This window comes from Lissotriton helveticus, chromosome 4_1, assembly GCF_964261635.1.
Source record: "Lissotriton helveticus chromosome 4_1, aLisHel1.1, whole genome shotgun sequence".
NCBI lineage: Eukaryota > Metazoa > Chordata > Amphibia > Caudata > Salamandridae > Lissotriton > Lissotriton helveticus.
The window spans coordinates 207,023,504-207,043,344 of record NC_136063.1 but is presented as its reverse complement, the minus strand read 5'-3'; the positions used below and the strand labels follow the sequence as shown (position 1 = coordinate 207,043,344).

The 19,841-nt window shown below is 48.7% G+C and overlaps 1 protein-coding gene across 1 annotated transcript in view; it reads right to left on the bottom strand.

Moving 5' to 3' along the window:
* The window catches only part of TRAPPC9 (trafficking protein particle complex subunit 9), a 2,424,721-nt gene that overhangs the window by 27,598 nt on the left and 2,377,282 nt on the right, over positions 1–19,841 (bottom strand). The window contains exon 22 of the mRNA XM_078686702.1: positions 14,778–15,001. Within this exon, the coding sequence (XP_078542828.1) occupies positions 14,778–15,001 (224 nt within the window). The remainder of the gene's footprint in view (positions 1–14,777; positions 15,002–19,841) is intronic.

Here is a 19,841-nt window from a genome sequence, read left to right as displayed (position 1 = left end):
TGCCAGTCTGCTGGTCAGCTGCTCTGGAAGAACTGCTTTCTTGCAGTGCTGACTTGCTACCTGCTACCCTCCTTGCCTAGGTTAGAATGACTGGACACACATCACTTGAATTCAGAACCAGAGTGACTCCAAGGGCTTGTGGCTTGCCTCCTGATTGAAGTCTCAGGGATATAACAGACTTCCAAATCACCTGCCTCAGCACTGGGATTCTGCCATCTGCAAGTCTGTCCTGCCAAGTAGTACAAATACAGTCCTGGGCCCTAGGAAGTGGGTTAAAATGTAGTTGAATCCATGCATCACTGTTGACTTAAAGGACTCTGAACCAGCGTAGCTCCTCCACTGCAGATGCATCGCTACCATTGCAAGGATCAACTGTGACGCATTCCCGATTGCACTGCACATTGACTTCATTCTTGACACACCCCAACTGTTGCGCAGCTTGGAACCGACGCTTCGCCTTCCTCTGTGGACCGACAACAATGCATCGCCCTCTATGCAACCAGCATCTTCTCTTCGATGACGACCCAACTAAGGTGCTTTGCAGCGGGCCATGGCTGGTGCCCGTTTCCTGTCCATGCTCTGTCGCGGTCGGCCTGTACTTTTGGATTTGACCCGGTCTAGGACGACCAGATAGCCCTGGTTGGCGCTTTATGCTTCTAGGCACTCATTTCAGTTTATACTTTAAAAATTTCTACTCTGGTTCACCATGTTGGATGTTTAGGTCTTATTGTGTTCATTAATGAACAAGTTACCTAGTTACCTACCTTCGGTAACGATATATATGTAAGAGACATATATTAGTTATAGATTCATTACCTTAGATTACCCCCAGGTGTCAGACTGGATCTGGAGATTTTTTTCTTTAGCAGTACCCCTGCGCGTCTGTTGACTCCGCAGCAGTCGTTGGCATAGTGTTCGCCAGAATGACGTAGCGGTGTCTACTTAGACGCCACCCCTGCGAGCTGACGTCAGTTCTTTACACATTCAACACCAGAAGCGCAGAGCCATGCAAGACACTGACCACTGGTGCACAAAACTAGGTTCCTGAAAGGAAGTCCCTTACGCTAGAAGTCAGTTCGCAGAACATGGAGGATGGGTGGGGCGGTAAGGAATCTATAACTAAAATGTCTCAATGTAACTTGTTCATCTGAAAGAGACTATTAGTTATAGATTCCTTACCCTAGAATAGATACCCCAGCAATACCAACCGCGGAGGTGGGTCTGCGAACCAAGTTCACACAAGAAAGTCCTGGAGAACTGAACAGCCAAAGAAGCCGTCTCTCCGGACTTGACTATCCAGGCAGTAATGCTTAGTGAACGTGTGCAGTGATGCCCACGTGGCTGCCTGACAGATGTCACCGAGGGGGACTCCACGTCCCAACGCAGTAGTAGCTGCCGTCGCCCTGTTGGAATGGGCATGCAGCCCTACGGGAGGCTCCTCTTTCGCCAATGGATAACAGATTTTAATGCAAAGGACGACCCATAAAGAGATGGTCCATTTTTGCACGGCCCGACCTTTCATGGCACCCACATAGCCAACAAAGATAAAATGATAAGGCATGCTTTGGATCCTGAAGGTGGAGTTTCTCCTCCTCCTTTGCAGGATGTGGTGGGTGGGGAGATGGTGGGCAAAGTGATGGTCTATTGTATGTGGAAGAAAAGAAGGTCTAGTTCAAAGGACAACCTTGTCTGGATGAACAGCAGGGAAAGGAGGTTTAGAAGAAAGAGCCTGAAGCTCACTCACCCTGCGAGCAGAGGTGATGACAACCAGAAAAGCTGTTTTTGAAGTCAAGAGTCTGAGAGGATAATTATGTGGTGGCTCGAGATTCAAGTCCCACTACGGCATAACGAAAGGAATAGGAGGAAAGAGGTGAGAAATGCCCTCAAGAAATCTATTTACAATAGGGGACTTGAAAATAGAAGTCCGATCAAGGAGGCGAAGAAAGACCGAAATAGCCGAAAGATAGCCTTCAAGGGTGCCCAGAGCAGAGCCTTGCTGGGCTAAATAAAAAATGAAGAGGAGAACCTCTGAAAGAGGGGCAGAAAGGGAATCCACAGACCTTGCTGTGCACCGTGCCACAAATTTCTTCCATCTACAGGTGTATACCATTTTAGTGGAGGGAAGCCTGGCTGCCAAGATGACATTACAGACTTCAGGAGGAAGGTCGAAAGCGGTCAACTGTTGCTGCTCAATCTCCACGTAAGGAGGTGGAGGCTGGGCAGGTTCGGGTGAAGGACTGTCCCCTGTTGCTGCGACAGAAGATCCTCCCGAAGAGGTAGTCTGATCGGAGGTTTGATGGCCATGTTCAAGAGCTCGGGATACCAGACTCTTCGGGCCTAATCCAGAGCCACAAGAATGACTTGGGCCTGATCACGCTTGATCTTCTTCAACACTCTGGGCAGAAGTGGAATAGGCGGAAAGGCGAATAGAAGACCGCAATTCAAATCGCGATGAAAAGCATCGCCGAGCGAGTGCTGCCTTGAAAATTCCAACATGCAGAACTGCTGACATTGAGCGTTCTTTTCGGTCGTGAACAGATCTAACCAAGGCTCCCCCCCCTGCTGAAAGAGGTCTTGTACCACTTCTGAGTGAAGACGCTATACGAGATGCATCATACACCGGCGGCTGAGTTCGTCCCCCTGTCGTTCAGTGAACCTGCCAGATGTTGAACCACCAGGGACATGCCCTGATATTCCAGTCGTGCCTAGAAGCGGAGGGCCTCTTGACATAGGGTCCACGACCGCACCCGCCCTGTTTGTTGCAGTACCACCTGGCAGTGGTGTTGTCCATGAACACATGCACTACTCTTCCCTTGACAGAAGGAAGGAATGCTTTCAGTGCAAGACGAATCGCCCGGAGCTCCAGAAGGTTGATGTGGGGCACGGACTCCGCCTGAGACCAGAGGCCTCTGATCTCCACCTCTCCCAAGTGGCTGCCCCATCCCAGAAGGAACGCATCTGTCTCCACTGTGAAGTTTCATTGGGGAAGGATCTGCCGTAGACCCAATCCTGGTTCGTTAGCCACCACTGCAAATGGCGTGCAGTGCCATCCGAGATCTGGACGACATCGGAAAGATTCCCTTGATGCTGCACCCACTGGAACTTGAGGTCCCACTGCAGAGCCCGCATATGCCACCTGGCATGGTCCACCAGCAGGATGCAGGAGGCCATGAGGCCCAGCAGCCTCAAGGTCAATCTCGCCGAAACCCGGGACAGAGGGTGAAACATTGGTATCATAGCCCGAATATCCCAGACTTGCTGCTCAGGAGGATAAGCCAGAAACTGCACTGTATCCAGAACTGCTTCGATGAAAAGGAGCTTCTAAGAGGGAATCAGGTGCGACTTTGGCACGTTGATAGTGAACCCCAGCGAATGCAGGAGGTCCACCGTAGTCTGGAGGTGGGAGACGACAGCCTGGGGCGAGCCCGCCTTTAACAGCCAGTCATCGAGATAGGGGAAGACTAGAATCCCTGATCTAGGCAGATGAGCTGCGACCACCACCATCACTTAAGTGAACACCCGAGGGGCGCTGGTAAGGCCAAAGGAGAGCACGGTAAACTGAAAATGCCCGTGACCTACCATGAACCGTAGGTAACGCCTGTGAGCTGGCAGGATGGGGATTTGGAAGTAAGCATCCTGCAAGTCCAACGCTACCATCCAGTCTCCATGGTCGAGGGCAGATAGGGCTTGAGTTAATGTCAACATTTTGAACTTCACTATCCAGAGGAAGCAGTTGACGTCCCTAAGATCGAAGATAGAGCGCAGGCCTTTGTCCTTCTTGGGTACCAGGAAGTAGTGGGAGTAACACCCACAACCTACTTCTGGGAGAGGGACTCACTCGATAGCTCCCTTGGCCAAGAGAGACGTAACTTCCTGACGGAGAAGGGCCAAGTGATCCTCTGACATGCAATGGAATGTGGGTGGCATGGAGTGAGAGGTAGTCTCGAAGGGGAGGGAGTAGCCCTTCGGACTATCTACAAAACCCACCTGTTCAACAAGATGTTGTGCCAGTGCGGGAGGTGATGGCGTATCCTGCCTCCCACTGGCAACTGGTAGCCCTGAAAGGTCAGACTAGGAAGGTTTAGAGGCTGCTGCAGAGAGGGCACTGGTGGACTGGCCCGCTCGCTGGCCCCCAGACTCACCGCATTGGGTCCCACGTCTCCGGCCGCGCTGAGGCTGGGTATCTTGCGCCAGCCTGTGGCTCTGGGTGGAACGTGGAGGGGCACCCCTTTCGTAGCCATGAAAGGGGCGAAAGGTAGACTGCGAAGTACGAGAGGTGGAAGCGAGGCCCAAGGATCTGGCCGTAGCTCTAGAGTCCTTGAAGCGCTAAAGCGCACTGTCCGCCTTGTTGCCAAACAGGCAACGGCCATCAAAGGGCATATCCAAAAGGGTCAATTGGACATCCCCAGAAAAGCCAATGGATCTGACGTAGAAATCGTTCTACCCAGCGAGTCGGAGATGTCCAGTCCACAGTGGATGGCAAAATTTGCTGCATCTCTTCCTTCTGCAACCGCATGGGAGAGTGTGACCCGGGCCTCCTCCGGACACTATGGCAGCACCTGCTCAACCGTATCCTTCACAGAGTGGGTGTACAGGCCCAAGAGACATGCAGTGTTCACCGACCGCAGTCCTAGTCCTAAACTGGGAGAAGAAAACATCTTCTCAAGATGATCCAGCTTATTGGATTCCCTAGGGAATAAACCTTTGGATATTGAGGCTTGGACCACCAAGCTCTCAGGGGTAGGGTGTTGGGAGAGGAAAATGGGGTCGCCCATGGCCAGGCGGTGGCATAGTGCAATCATCCTATCCATAGGAGCCCCTGTGCTTGGCCTGACCAAGTGCCTAGAAGGATGTTTGTGAGGGCCTCATTGACCGGCAGCAGGGGCTCGGAAGAGGCCACTGCCAGCTGAAGAACCTCAGTCAAGAGATTTGTCCTGACTGCCACCATAGGAAGCTTAAGGCCCAAGGCCTCAGCTGCCCTACGCAACACCACAGCGTAGAAGGCTCCCTCCTCCGTGGCCACGGTAGGAGGAGAAAGCATGCCAAGGTCTGGGGAGGTATTATAGGCTTCCCCCAACTCCTCTCTCCAGTTCGGCTACTCGAGCTGATCTGCCAAAGGGTCAACAGACCCTCCAAGTCTCCTCACCTTCCTCTGGCTGCCACTCAGGGCGATAGGGAACACCATGGGAGAACAGGGGTACAAAAGTACCGGTCGGAGCCAGTCCGGCTACGTGCCAAGACAAGGGGAGGCCGGGTCGACATCAGTCGGGGTCACAACCAGCTTCGGAAGAGGAGGAGGCGTCATCGGTGCCAGAGGAGGTGTTGTGAGGTCGACCAGCACTGAACCGGATCCGTGTACCGCAACGCGTCGGCCGACGGACAGGGAGAAGGTGAAGAACAACAATGCTTCTTCGCCTTCTTCTTGTGCTTCGACTTACCCAATGACAAAGCCTACGATGAGGAATGATGATGGTGACAACCGCGATTGGTCCTGTGACCTCCCTCTTGACTGGGACTTCGAGTAGTGCAAAGCTGACTGTTGGGCTCCCAGAAGCTTTCGGGACCGCTACCGCAAAGACTTCGGGTTCATGTCCCGACAGCCGGAGCACAACTTTGGGTCGTGGTTGCGCTCCAGGCACCACAGACACACAAGGTGCGGGTCCGTGACTGACATCAGCTTGTGACAGGAGTCACAAGGCGTGAAGCCTGTTCGACGATGGGACATCCCTCCATGCACGACTCGAAAAAGAAGTTGACAAAAGTCGAAAAATCACTAATCAAAAAATTACTAAGGGTACAGGACCTCCGCTGGCTGGTGTGGAAAAAGAAAGAACTGATGTCACCACGCAAGGGCGGCATCTAAGTAGACACCACAACGCCATTCCGGGAAACACAATGCCAACGTCAGACGCGGAGTCTACGACTCAGCTTCTCTAGAAGTTAAGTGCAAAGGAGAAACATGACGAGAGGTTGGGATGGAAGCAGTACGGATGGTGGGGAATCATGGAGGATGGGGTGGGGAGCACCAGGGGGATGGGGGAGTAAAACACAGGACAGAGCAGAAGCAACATAGAGGGCTGGGGCAGGGACAAGGAATATGGAGGGAGTGGGATGGGAAGCAAACTAATGGGTAGAGAGCACAAGATGAAGCGGGAAGGAACAGTAAACAAGCCAAACCTAAGAGGGCGCAGGTGAGGGGCACCAAATTGTCAAGAGAGAAATCACAATGGAGATTGCGAAAGGGGAAAGCGAAACACACTAGGAAGACAGCTGGATAACACATGAACTCTTGTGGAGTGTTTCAACAAAAAGTAAAAAAGTAGTGACTGAAGAAATTAGAAGGGGAAGGACACAAGTAATGCCACCATGCTCCAGAGGAGGGACAAGAAGAGGAAGAAAAGCTCACACAAGCTAACGAATAAGAAGCATGCGAATAAGAGTAATAAGACAGCCAATGGTAAACATTTCCCACTGTAAGCTAACCATACAGCTAACAACAGACAGCACATGTACTGTCTAGTTGGTGAGATCTAATAACGGACCATGACATAGATGCCAACATTTGGGAAAAAAAATTCCAGGGACACTTTGCAGCACAGCTATCAATTTGAAAATGTACCACACCCACTGCCCCAAAGCTCCACCCACTTCACCCAATTTACATAATTCGCATCATTTAACTCCGCCCATTTGTCATAGTGCAGATTATAGGGTCTACTCAATAAAGAAAGATTTGCAGGGAATTGAGACGGAATTTCAAACTTAAGGCCAAAGTAGCTGAATCGGAAAAATTCCCCATTCAGCTGCATATGAGAATTTTTCCAACTCAGCTGCATTGACCTAAAGTTTGAAATTCCCATCGCAAAGCCCTGCAAGTCTCTCCGAAGTGCAATTGCTTTCAATGTCCCGGGATAGTGAATTACCAGGGACAATCTCCAACTTGCTGGGTTGTCCTGGTAAAAACGGGACAGTTGGCAGCTATGCCATAGCAATTCATTCCTCAGAAGTGTGCTCGAGGAAAGCCATAAACAAGTGTGCAATAAAAAATACATCGGGAGGGAGACAGGCACCCGCAACAGACGGAATTGCTCCTATTTATTTTCACCTGGATTAAGACCACATTGGTGTGAAAGGGCCCACAGAGGCCAGAAAGGCATTTTTTTTTTAACTATTGTAAATGAAAGATTAGCGACAACGTGAACATGCCACTGCTATTAGCCATGCAGAGTGTGAAAAGTGGCCCATAACATTACACACTGTCCCACAAGCTAACAAGAAAAAAGTGCAGCAAAAGACTTGCAGCATGATGACTTGTCCACTCGCATGTTATGTTATGATGCATTCAAATAAAAAACCAGGTACACTTTGCAGTATCTATTTCAAGATTCTTTTGTTTTTGTAAAGCGCAACTGGATCGTTGTAAGCTCTCAAAAAGTTGAAGATGGGGGAACAAATTGCCTGCTCTGCGTAAGGGCTGAATCTTCAGGTGTAACCGAAACGTTCTGAAGATGATTTCCAGACAAAGGAGAAAAAGCAAAGAGTTCCAAAGGGTCACGAGTGAACAGTTTCAGTCCATGATGGTTCTGGGAAGCTGAACTGGGGGTCTGGTCGGGTTGTATGAGTGCATGGGCGTCCGCAGAAATTTTTCCGGGGGGGGGGGGCAACATTTTTACTTCATCACCATCCTCCGATATGATTGAGCACAAGTATTAAATAAACAAATAAAAAAATCTAATAAGACAAAGAGCTTAAATAAACAAAGAAACCCATGGGGTGGGAGAAAAATCATGTGAGGCTTCACAGCAGATTACCTGGCAACCACAATGAAACAGAGGAAAAAGCAAACAAGCATTGGCATAGCCAATAGGTCTCGCCTTTGGGACCTTATAAGTGTTTAGCCATGCAACACTTGAAGTTGTTGCACCAAGGATATTGTCCTAGACAACTAAACACTTATAAGGTCCCAAAGGGGAGACCTATTGGCTATGTCAATGCTGTTTTTTTTTTTAAATGACAAGCAGTGCTATATGGCTCCGGCTGCCACTTAGTCCACCACATCCCACGTAGATGCTGCAGCCATCTTTGAATGGTTTTAAAGCCAATTCAAAAGCTGTCACCAGTGTATGTTAATCCCTATCTCAACTGTGAGACTGCTCTCCTGCTTCCGAATTCTATTAAATACAAATGATGTAAAAAGAACATCCTTGCTAAGCTGCACGGCTCATCCTACCCACGTTTCATGCGCAGATTTGAAATACTGATGATTTGGGCTCCCCGGAATTCAACTGGTTGAGAGGTAGACAGGTGTAGAGAGGTAGAGAGACAGAGGTAGAGAGAAGTAGAGAGAGAGGTAGAGAGAGAGAGGTAGAAAGAGGTAGAAAGAGGTAGAGGTAGGGAGAGAGAGAGAGAGGTAGAAAGAGAGGTAGAGGTGTAAAGGTAGAGAGAGAGGTATAGAGATAGAGGGAGAGGTAGAGAGAGAGAGGTAGAGAGCGAGAGAGAGGTAGAGGGAGAGAGGTAGAAAGAGTGGGAGAGGTAGAGGTAGAGAGGTAGAGAGTGGGAGAGGTAGAGAGGGTGAGAGAGGTAAAGAGATAAAGAGATAGAGAGAGACGTAGAGAGAGAGAGAGAGAGGTAGAGAGAGACGTACAGGTAGAGCGAGAGAGAGAGAGAGAGTGGTAGAGAGAGAGGTAGAGAGGTAGAGAGAGGTAGAGTAATAGAGGTAGAGAGAGGTAGAGAGAGAAAGGTAGAGGTAGGGAGAGAGCGGTAGAGGGAGAGAGGGGTAGGAGGTAGAGAGGTAGAGAGAGAGTGGTAGAGGGAGAGGTAGAGAGGTAGAGAGAGAGGTAGAGAGAGAGAGGTAGAGAGGGAGGTAGAGAGGGAGGTAGAGAGGGGTAGAGAGGTAGAGAGAAGGTTAGAGAGAGCGGTAGAGAGAGAGGTAGAGAGAGATAGGTAGAGTGAGAGAGGTAGAGGTAGGGAGAGAGAGAGGTAGAGAGAGAGGTAGAGGGAGAGAGGGGTAGATAGAGGTAGAGGTAGAGAGAGAGCAGAAGAGAGAGAGAGAGGGGTAGAGGGAGAGAGAGAGGTAGAGGGAGAGAGAGAGAGAGAGAGGGAGAGAGAGAGAGGTAGAGAGAGAGGTGGAGAGAGAGAGGTAGAGAGAGAGAGAGGTAGAGAGAGAGGTAGAGAGAGAGAGATAGATAGAGGTAGTGAGAGAGTGAGGTAGAGAGAGAGAGAGAGAAGAGAGGTAGAGAGAGAGTAGTGGAGAGAGAGAGGTAGAGAGAGAGGTAGAGAGAGAGGTAGAGAGAGGTAGAGAGAGAGGTAGAGAGAGGTAGAGGGAGAGAGGGGTAGAGGGAGAGAGGGGTAGAGGGAGGTAGAGGTAGAGAGAGAGAGCAGTAGAGAGAGAGAGGTAGAGGGAGAGAGAGAGAGGGAGAGAGAGAGAGAGGTAGAGAGAGAGAGGTGGAGAGAGAGAGGTGGAGAGAGAGAGAGGTGGAGAGAGAGAGAGAGGTAGAGAGGTAGTGGTAGAGAGGTAGAGAGAGAGAGAGAGAGAGAGGTAGTAGAGAGAGGAGAGGTAGAGAGAGAGAGGTAGAGAAGAAGTAGAGAGAGAGAGGTGGAGAGAGAGAGAGAGAGATGGAGAGAGAGGTGGGAGAGAGAGGTAGAGAGAGAGGTAGAGAGAGAGAGGTAGAGAGGTAGTGGTAGAGAGGTAGAGAGAGAGAGAGGGGCGGAGAGAGGTAGAGAGAGAGAGTAGAGAGAGAGAGGTAGAGAGGTAGTGGTAGAGAGTAGTGGTAGAGAGGAGAGGTAGAGAGAGAGGTAGAGAGTGTGAGGTAGAGAGGTAGTGGTAGAGAGGTGGAGAGAGAGAGAGGTGGAGAGAGAGGTAGAGAGAGAGAGGTAGAGAGAGAGGTAGAGAGAGAGGTAGAGAGAGAGGTAGAGAGAGAGGTAGAGAGAGAGGTAGGGAGAGAGGTAGGGAGAGAGGTAGGGAGAGAGAGAGGTGGAGAGAGAGAGGTGGAAGAGAAGGAGAGAGAGAGAGGTAGGAGAGAGGGTAGAGAGAGAGGAGGTAGGAGAGGTGAGAGAGAGAGAGAGAGAGAGAGAGAGGTGGAAGAGAGAGGTGGAGAGAGGGAGAGGTGGAGAGAGAGAGAGGTGGAGAGAGGGAGGTGGAGAGAGAGAGGTGGAGGAGAGAGAGGTGGGGAGAAAGGTAGAGAGAGAGAGGTGGAGGTAGATGGTAGAGAGGTAGTGGTAGAGAGGTGGAGAGAGAGGTAGAGAGATAGAGAGGTAGAGAGTGGGGTGGAGGTAGTGGTGTGAGGTGGTGGTAGAGAGGTGGGAGAGAGAGAGGTAGAGAGAGAGAGGTAGAGAGAGAGAGGTAGAGAGAGAGAGGTAGAGAGAGAGGTGAGAGAGAGGTAGGGAGAGAGGTAGGGAGAGAGGTAGGAGAGAGGTGGTGAGAGAGAGAGAGGTGAGAGAGAGAGAGTTAGAGAGAGAGAGGTAGAGAGGAGAGAGGTAGAGAGGTAGTGTAGAGAGGTAGAGAGAGAGAGAGAGAGGTGGAGAGAGAGGTGGAGAGAGAGGTAGAGAGAGATAGAGAGTAGAGAGAGAGAGAGAGGAGGGAGAGAGAGGGAGAAGAGAGGAGGTAGAGGAGGTAGAGAGAGAGAGATAGCGAGAGGTAGGGAGTGTAGAGAGAGGTGTGAGAGAGGTAGAGAGAGAGAGGTAGAGAGAGAGGTAGAGAGAGAGGTAGAGAGAGAGGTAGAGAGAGAGGTAGGGAGAGAGGTAGGGAGAGAGAGAGGTGGAGAGAGAGAGGTAGAGAGAGAGAGGTAGAGAGAGAGAGGTAGAGAGAGAGAGAGGTAGAGAGAGAGAGGTAGAGAGGTAGTGGTAGAGAGGTTGTGGTAGAGAGGTAGAGAGAGAGAGAGAGAGAGAGGTGGAGAGAGAGGTGGAGAGAGAGGTAGAGAGAGAGAGATAGAGAGAGAGGTAGAGAGAGAGAGGGAGAGAGAGAGGTAGAAAGAGAGGTCGAGGTAGAAAGAGAGGTCGAGGTAGAGAGGTAGAGAGAGAGAGGTAGAGAGAGAGAGATAGCGAGAGGTAGAGAGGTGTAGAGAGAGTTGTAGAGAGAGAGTTAGAGGTAAAGAGAGACATAGAGAGAGACGTAGAGAGAGAGGTAGAGAGGTAGAGAGAGAGGTAGAGAGAAAGGTAGAGGGAGAGAGGTAGAGAGAGAAAGGTAGAGGTAGAGAGGTAGATTGGAGATCCCAGCATTTCCAGAGCATTAAAGGCACTACTCATTTGTAACGTCATTCCTTTCACTGCACATCCTGCTTTATCTAAATAACTAGGGCCCTCAAATACATAAGGATGTTGTGGTCATAAAGCTTACAATTTGCAGCATCGCAGTGGTTGCTACTGCAAAACCCCTTTTTAGAGTTGTGTATAACCTTCATGATTGACAAAAGGGGTTCTGCATCTTACTTCATATTGGAATTTGGAGGGGCAGTGGAAAGGGTACTATCTTCAAATTGCAATTTATAATGACATATATCAATGGTTTTCAAACGCAATGGCAGTCGCAAACCGTTGATCTGATACCAACACTGAGCTGCAGTTGGTACATGATTCCGAAAAGAAAAGTTGTCCCTGTGGGACATTTTTCCCTTCGTGAATCATGGCAGGCGACAGTGAGTACAGACAGTGGTCCAGGGGCTACACTCGATACTGCAATGAACATGAGGGACTGCCCCTTTGGAGCTCAAGGCGTAAACTCTTTAATCCATCTCATATGCAGACCCTTCTGTAATACTAGTGCTTATGGTGCAAAAAACAGGCATATCGTGTGTGGTGCAGACACTTCTGTTCAGTTTTAACTCTTTTTCAGTTGTCAACAAAATATTTTAATTCATATTTTGGTTTACATTGTTAACTGTTTTTTAATATATCCATTATTTTATTTTATTTTAGAAATACTTGATATATTAAAAAACGTATAACAACAGTTAACAATGGAAACCAAAATATGAATTAAAACTGATTATTACCATGGAAAAGAAATTGATGAAACTTTAATGTTCGCTGAAAAGTGCACACATCCATCGGAACAGAAGTGTTTGCACCACACACGATATGGTATACGAAAGGGCACCTAAAGAGTAGGTACCAGGATGTCATAGCACCAGGGTTGGATTGGGATTGGAAATCGGCCCGGGCAAGCAACAAAAAAAATCGGCCCATATTTGCATAATCACTCCTCAAATCACTGCTTTGGCATAATCCTGTAAAAAAAACTTTAGGAGAGGGGGGGGGGGGTAAAGAAATGCACGTGTTACGTTTACAGTGGTGAAACAAGTTAGGCCACTTCCACTCAGGCCCCCTGCCACCACTCAGTATGTGCACACATTGATGGGCCTGCCAGCGAGACAAAGGGAGTGACACCTCTTGCTAAACGGAGGTAATGAGCCCCCATCTGACTCTAGAAAGCCACTCAGACACCTACTGGGCCCCTGGCTGTATTCGAACAATAGAGACAGTGCCCAAATGGCCTCCCAGATTGCTAGAAAAAGAGGCCCACAGCAGCACTCGGACACCGACCCCTCGGGCATTTCCCGAATGCCCCCCGTTACCAATCCGACCCTGCGTAGCACCAACAAAAGAAAGGAATATAGCTTGAGTACGAATAAATCCGAGTGCACAGAAGGACTTTCCAATTGATCTTGCAAAAAACAGGCAGACACACACATTGCATCTCTGGGTGAATTGTGTAATTCGATGCCGGCGTTAATGAGGCTCTGATGGTTTTCACCCCTTCCTAGGGCCCCTGGCTGCAGCTCCACTCTTCCTTAGCTTGAAAAATGTGCCCCCCCCCCGAAATTTGACTCTAGGTACGCCTCTGCTTCAAGCTGTGGGAGCAGCCAGGGCCGGACCTTCTCTCTTGCCCATCAGCAGGACCGTCATTGCAAGCGCTTTCTCACGCTTTTAAAATTGACGGCCCTGCAGACAAACACCACTGTGGGGGCTGTCAATAGTGACGGACCGGTGTTCCAGGGGGGGGGGGGGGCAAGTGCCCCCCCTTGCCCTCCCCTGCGGACGCCCATGAGTGAACTCAGGGATAACAACCTCAGGTGTCTGTCAGGTGGTATGAAAGGGTTCTGGGAAGCTGACCTTCAATGTCTTGGCAGGTGGTAGGAGAGGATTTGAGGAAGTCAACCTTATGCATCTTATCCAGTGATGTGAAAGGATTCTGGAAACTCGACTTTTGATGTATGGTCAGTTGGTATGAGGATTCTGGGAAGTCAACCTGGGGTGTCTGGGCAGGTGGTACGAGAGGTTTCTGGGAAGTCAACCTGAGATGCCTGGGCAGGTGGTACGAGAGGAGTCTGGGAAGTCAACCTGAGGTGCCCGGGCAGGTGGTACGAGAGGAGTCTAGGAAGTCAACCTGAGGTGCCCGGGCAGGTGGTACGAGAGGAGTCTGGGAAGTCAACCTGAGGTGCCTGGGCAGGTGGTACGAGAGGAGTCTGGGAAGTCAACCAGGGGTGCCTGGGCAGGTGGTACGAGAGGAATCTGGGAAGTCAACCTGGGGTGCCCGGGCAGGTGGTACGAGAGGAGTCTGGGAAGTCAACCTGAGGTTCCTGGGCAGGTGGTACGAGAGGAGTCTGGGAAGTCAACCTGAGGTGCCTGGGCAGGTGGTTCGAGAGGAGTCTGGGAAGTCAACCTGGGGTGCCCGGGCAGGTGGTACGAGAGGAGTCTGGGAAGTCAACCTGAGGTGCCCGGGCAGGTGGTACGAGAGGAGTCTAGGAAGTCAACCTGAGGTGCCCGGGCAGGTGGTACGAGAGGAGTCTGGGAAGTCAACCTGAGGTGCCTGGGCAGGTGGTACGAGAGGAGTCTGGGAAGTCAACCAGGGGTGCCTGGGCAGGTGGTACGAGAGGAGTCTGGGAAGTCAACCTGGGGTGCCCGGGCAGGTGGTACGAGAGGAGTCTGGGAAGTCAACCTGAGGTTCCTGGGCAGGTGGTACGAGAGGAGTCTGGGAGGTCAACCTGGGGTGCCTGGGTAGGTGGTACGAGAGGAGTCTGGGAAGTCAACCTGGGGTGCCTGGGCAGGTGGTACGAGAAGAGTCTGGGAAGTCAACCTGAGGTGCCTGGGCAGGTGGTTCGAGAGGAGTCTGGGAAGTCAACCTGGGGTGCCCGGGCAGGTGGTACGAGAGGAGTCTGGGAAGTCAACCTGAGGTGCCCGGGCAGGTGGTACGAGAGGAGTCTGGGAAGTCAACCTGAGGTGCCTGGGCAGGTGGTAGGAGAGGAGTCTGGGAAGTCAACCTGAGGTGCCCGGGCAGGTGATACGAGAGGAGTCTGGGAAGTCAACCTGAGGTGCCCGGGCAGGTGATACGAGAGGAGTCTGGGAAGTCAACCTGAGGTCCCCGGGCAGGTGGTACGAGAGGAGTCTGGGAAGTCAACCTGAGGTGCCTGGGCAGGTGGTACGAGAGGAGTCTGGGAAGTCAACCTGAGGTGCCTGGGCAGGTGGCTGAAAAGGATTCGAGAAAGCCAACCTTGGGTGTCTGACCTGGTGGTATTGGAGAATTCTGGGAAGTCAACTTTAGATGCTGGGGAGGTGGTTTGAGAGGACTCTGGGAAGCCGACTATAGGTGTCCGGTGAGTGGTATGAGGGAAATCAATTGACAATCAAAATATGTCACTTTTTCATTCTATTTGGGAGTCTCATAAACTATCTACAGGCCAAGTTTATTTTATCCATTCTATTGTGCCCTGTACTGAGCAGGAGACAGAATGCCATGCAGTAGCAGCGAAGGTCAGCTTCGTACATGGCTGAATACTCACTGTATCAATGTAGAAGGTGTTGGACCCCACAAAGGTGACCGTTTCGTGAAGCTCGTAGTTGTGCACTCCATTCTGGTAGTCCTGGTACGGGATGATGGTGAGTGCGAAGGGACCCACCGTGCCCTGGCTGCGGTTGGTCAGCCGCACCTCCAAATTGATGGGATCCCCAACCTTGCAGTCTGCCACGACATCGCAGTCACAGGGCTTGCCATCCACCAGCACATCTGTAGAGGGGAAATAAACCATTCATGAGGACTTTGCTGTTCTTGCATTTCTGCTCCAGTAACCTTGGCATGCTGCACTTGAATAACCCAAAGCTTCTGCCAGGTGAACAACAAAGAACAGATCCATTACCCAGCGGGACAGCAAGAGATGGGCCTTCCTATGCAAATAGCTACTTTGCAAGATTTAAATAGTTTATCAAGCAGCTGTGTCAGTAAAAAAAAGTTCTTTTATACATAATTAACAGACATCTACTTTCTTGCTCCATTAATATATGAAAATGCAACTTACAGGTGAGTCCAATATCTTACTCAAAGGAGCTGCAAAGCGTTAACCCAATCTTGGTACTAGTGCCTGAACTCCATCAATTCTAGACTCACATGGACTCCCGTGGACCTTAGATGGTGTGGCACCTACTGTTCAAGCAGGCGCCGCACATTCACTCTCTGAGATGCATTCAGAATCCTGAGGGACCCAGGTGATGCCATGACCTTTCATCAGACTGATACAGCAGGACCCAATGATAATAACATGTCTTATATATGTCGAGTCATGCCACAGGTTATGTTGTGTCTGAGTGCCATCGCTCATTCATTTATCTCGCTGATCCTTCTTGTCCTTCAGGTGCCAAAAAATGAGGAATGGGAGGAAAGGTGTACATTTCTGTCGCTGTGAAAAACAGAAGGCAGTACCCAACCAGGGCAGGTGGTGACTGAGGCATATAGTAGCCTGCATAACTCACTGAGGCAAGCACAGAGGCGCCCCCGATACCTGGGAAAAACATCACGGCCTCATGGAGCAGTCACCTCTTGCCTAGTGCTGAATCCGTGTTCCTATAATCTCCTAGTGTCAAGAAACGAAGAACTACTGCAGGTTCTTTTTCAGGGAAGAACCTGAGAATCCGGTTCTCGATTACTCTCACAATTTGCACCTACTCAACCTTTGGACCTTTCAGAAAAGATCTGGAACAGATTGTGCTCCACCACTATCTCCGTTGTCGGACTTGGACAAAAATAAAAAGGAACAAATTATGGATTGAACAATGCAAACATTGTTTTCATTATTCAGCATTCCATCCGGCATTTGTTCCTTTTGCTTTTGTCGCGCTAAGTGAGAAGGGTATGCCCAGACGTGGGCCCCGTGTTCACTGCGCCACTGGATTCAAGCTAGCCTGGCTGATGAGGGGTGATGCCCCGAAACTTGTCCCAGGATGCTTGTTTCTGGTACAGGGAGGACCTGGCTTGGCAGTTCAGGTTGAAATGTTCCTTTGAGGAACAGGGTCAAGACTGATTTGCATATGGCTGGGTCCAAACTGGGGTGGCTTGGGGAGCAAAAAACAATGCATTAAATCCAGATCTTTGTGACTGGGGTGAATGTATGCATTGTTAAGCATTCCGTCCATCATTTGTTCTTTTTGCTTTTGGACAAAAAATAGGCCCGGGTCACCATAATTAAAGTGGCCCCCACTAGCGAATCAGATAGCTTAAAAAGTTACCAACATATGCAAATAAGGCTAATTTTGAACTTGTCAAGGCACGCTAGATATGCATTTCACAAGGTAAGGGAAACTGCGCTCTTTTGTGTTTGCTGCTGGTTATGCTTGTGGTAATATCAAAGAAATCAACAGGGAAAAAACGGCCCGCCTGGCCATAAACCAGGCCCACAAACTCCTAAAAACAGCCCTCCCACTGACCCGCAAGACCAGCCCATTGCTGATTGCTCGACAGACAGGTCCAACCCAGGCTACCTCTATCAAAACCCTAAGGTCACTAGCAGAAGTCCTCTTTACTTCTTATAACCCGCCCTCTGCATGCCCATCCTGGTTTATTCTCACACTGGTGATATAACATTGTGAGGTCCTTTTGTAAAGCACTCGCTCACCCCTGGTCTGGCAGGCGCTATATAAAACTGTCAGATTAAAAACGAAGTGCCGTGTAACTCTGCAGTGCCCCGTGCACATTCTATAATTCAAAACCACGTACGATAAACGGGAAAGAAAATTCTAGGTGTATCTTGCCTTCTCTGCAACAAAATCCGAGCTTCTTTCTTCTGCACTGCTGGCGCTGCAGAAACACAGCTAGTGGCTGTGAAGAACTCTCAGAAAAGTAAAGCTGAGCCTACATCTGAATCGGGAAGTGCCACTCATTTGGGTTTTTACAGTTTGACTGTTAGGAAAAATATAACCAAATGATAAACTATGAAAAGAAAAACGAATAATAGCTTAAGAAGAGTAAATAAAAAATAACATTCATTTTCTGCACCAGGGCATAAAACATAAACCAAAGAATGTAGAAAGCTTACATGTACCTCACCAACAAACTAAGAAAAATGCATTTATGTTGCTGGAGAAAAAAAAACTTAAAATGAAATCAAAGTTCTTTCTCTTTTCAAAAGATGGGGCGATCCTGCACACCCCTTTCAAACTTGCTGATCCCTGCATCTGGCATGTAAACACGCATTAATCCTTGCAATAAGAATGATGAGTGAAGCATGCAGTATGTACCCTGATGAAGGAAGCTTTATCACCTCAATAGCTGAAACATGCTGTCACCAATATAAATAGTGAGCAATGCTATTGACTACTGTGACATGTTTATTAAATGAACCGATCAGGGAGCTATGCCTTTGGTAGGAGATAGCCTGCAATACCAGAAGCTGTGATTTAATTAATTAATATGGTAATAGTAGTTTTCTACTAAATATATATCCCATGGCAGTTTAACCAACCGATAATGACAATAATCTAGCACTAAGGTTATTTTAATTACCACAAGATACTTCGCAATCAGTCTGGAACACAATACTAACAATTTAAGGACAGTTTTAGATCAGGGTTATTTGATGGTGCTGTACAGTAGACCTATTACTAACTTTATACAGTGTCGGAAGTGGGCCTGCCCCTTTCAATCATTGGCTTTTCCAACCTGCCTCTTTAGGCCATTGGCTGGAGACTTTTTCTATTACTATTTAGTTCAGTGCATTAGAATATTCATCTCTCACTTAATGCTAATGAAGGCAAAAGGTAGTTGTGGTTTAGTTATCACAACTAATAAGAGACTAATAATTACAGTGAGCAAAGTACATTAGCAATGGAAATTGTATTCAGGATGGTCCTCTTATGGCTAACCGACACCTTACTACCAAAGGTTTGACTTCACATAGGAACAATTGATCCAATATGTAATTTTTTTTTAAAGGAAACCATAGCACTCAATCAGTGTTTGGGAACTAGTATAAGGTCCAGTAAGGCCAGACAACAGCCGACACGTGTTTCGTCATGCAGTGACTTTTTCAAGGCTTAGATGAGAAATAAACGTGGTCACAGTTTGTATGTAAGAAGTCCCATATGGAATGGGTTGGTATAACATATTACATATGGGACTTCTAACAAATAAGTGTGGTTTCACGTTGTATGTAAGAAGTTCCATATGGAATGCGTTGGTATAACTTATTCCATATGGGACTTCTTACATACAACCTGTAACCATGTTTATTTCCTATCAAAGCCTTGAAAAAGTCACTGCGTGTCAAAACACGTGTCAGCTGTTGTCTGTTTCCGAAGAATGGATTTAGGAAATAAGAATGTACCAAGGATTGCATAGACTTCCATATAATCAATAAAGAGAACTGTTGTTCAGTGCAAGTCCTTACAGTCTGGACCAATACTATTTTTCACTTAATGCAACAGGCTTTTTGAGTGCCTTCTTCAGCTTCCATTGAGAAGTGGCAAGTGCCAGGTTGCATAGAAGTGAATGAGCATTCACTTACAATGATAGCTCAGTCCAAAAGGGCACCCTTCTCTAAGTTAGGGTTTGTTTGTAAAACACTGCAGTGTAAAACTGAATACAAAGTGCTTTCATTCAAACTAGAAAATTAGTTCGGAAATGCGTAGTATACTTTACTAATTACCGAACGCACTGTTTTGAAGTTTCTTTTCGTCTATTTCACTGCATTGTGTTGAGGTAAAATACAAGCAGCCATTTTATGAGCGTCATGAGAGCTCTATATTCTGATGTGGGGTGCAGGCTGTAGTCAAGGTTCATTAATAAAAATTGATCTAGTCCGGACTGCGCCCACATGCATCTGTCACGCCACAGAAATAAATCTCCCTTTAAAGCAGCAGGGTTTTGAAAGTGCCGCTGCCTTTAATAACCTACGCCTTTGTGCTGGTACTTGCGATAAAATACATGCACCGCAGGCACTAAACAGCTAGAAACGAAGGCCGAAAAAACATAATTTGTGGTTCTAAAGAGGTCCGTAAAAAAGCCTTTTTATTACATTACGGCGCAATCGGGGTTTCCCTTTTTTTCATCTCTGAGATTTATCTGCCAGGGCAGGGGTGCCAAATAACGCGAACACAGTGGCACTAACCCGAGTCTGACAGAGCTGGACGGGGGGCAGGGGTAGGGTATGCTGGCGATTCTCCCGCGACGGCTGCAGGTAGGAGGAGGGGTGAGGCCGCCAAACCCAAAGCAGAGCACAAGTCCTATAAAATGAAGTGGGGGGGACTGACCAAGTAAGACAATATGCAAATGACCTCATGACGTCACGACGTAGAGCTATAAAAGAAATAAAATAGTGCTACTTAAATTATTTTGAGATGTTAGACGACCATCTCCTCAAACTCAACAGGAAATTCTACAAAGGATTAGATCAAAAGGAAAACCCACTGATCAAGAAACTCACAGACATCTCTACAAACCCATTTGACCGATACCCGCGTCCCATTGAAGCGCTAAACTTGCGAAACTGAAACAGCAACGCAGCATCCAAAATCTCATCACTGCCTGAAGGCAAACGCCGGCAGATACGCTAAACTCACCGCTGCCAGATGGCATAATC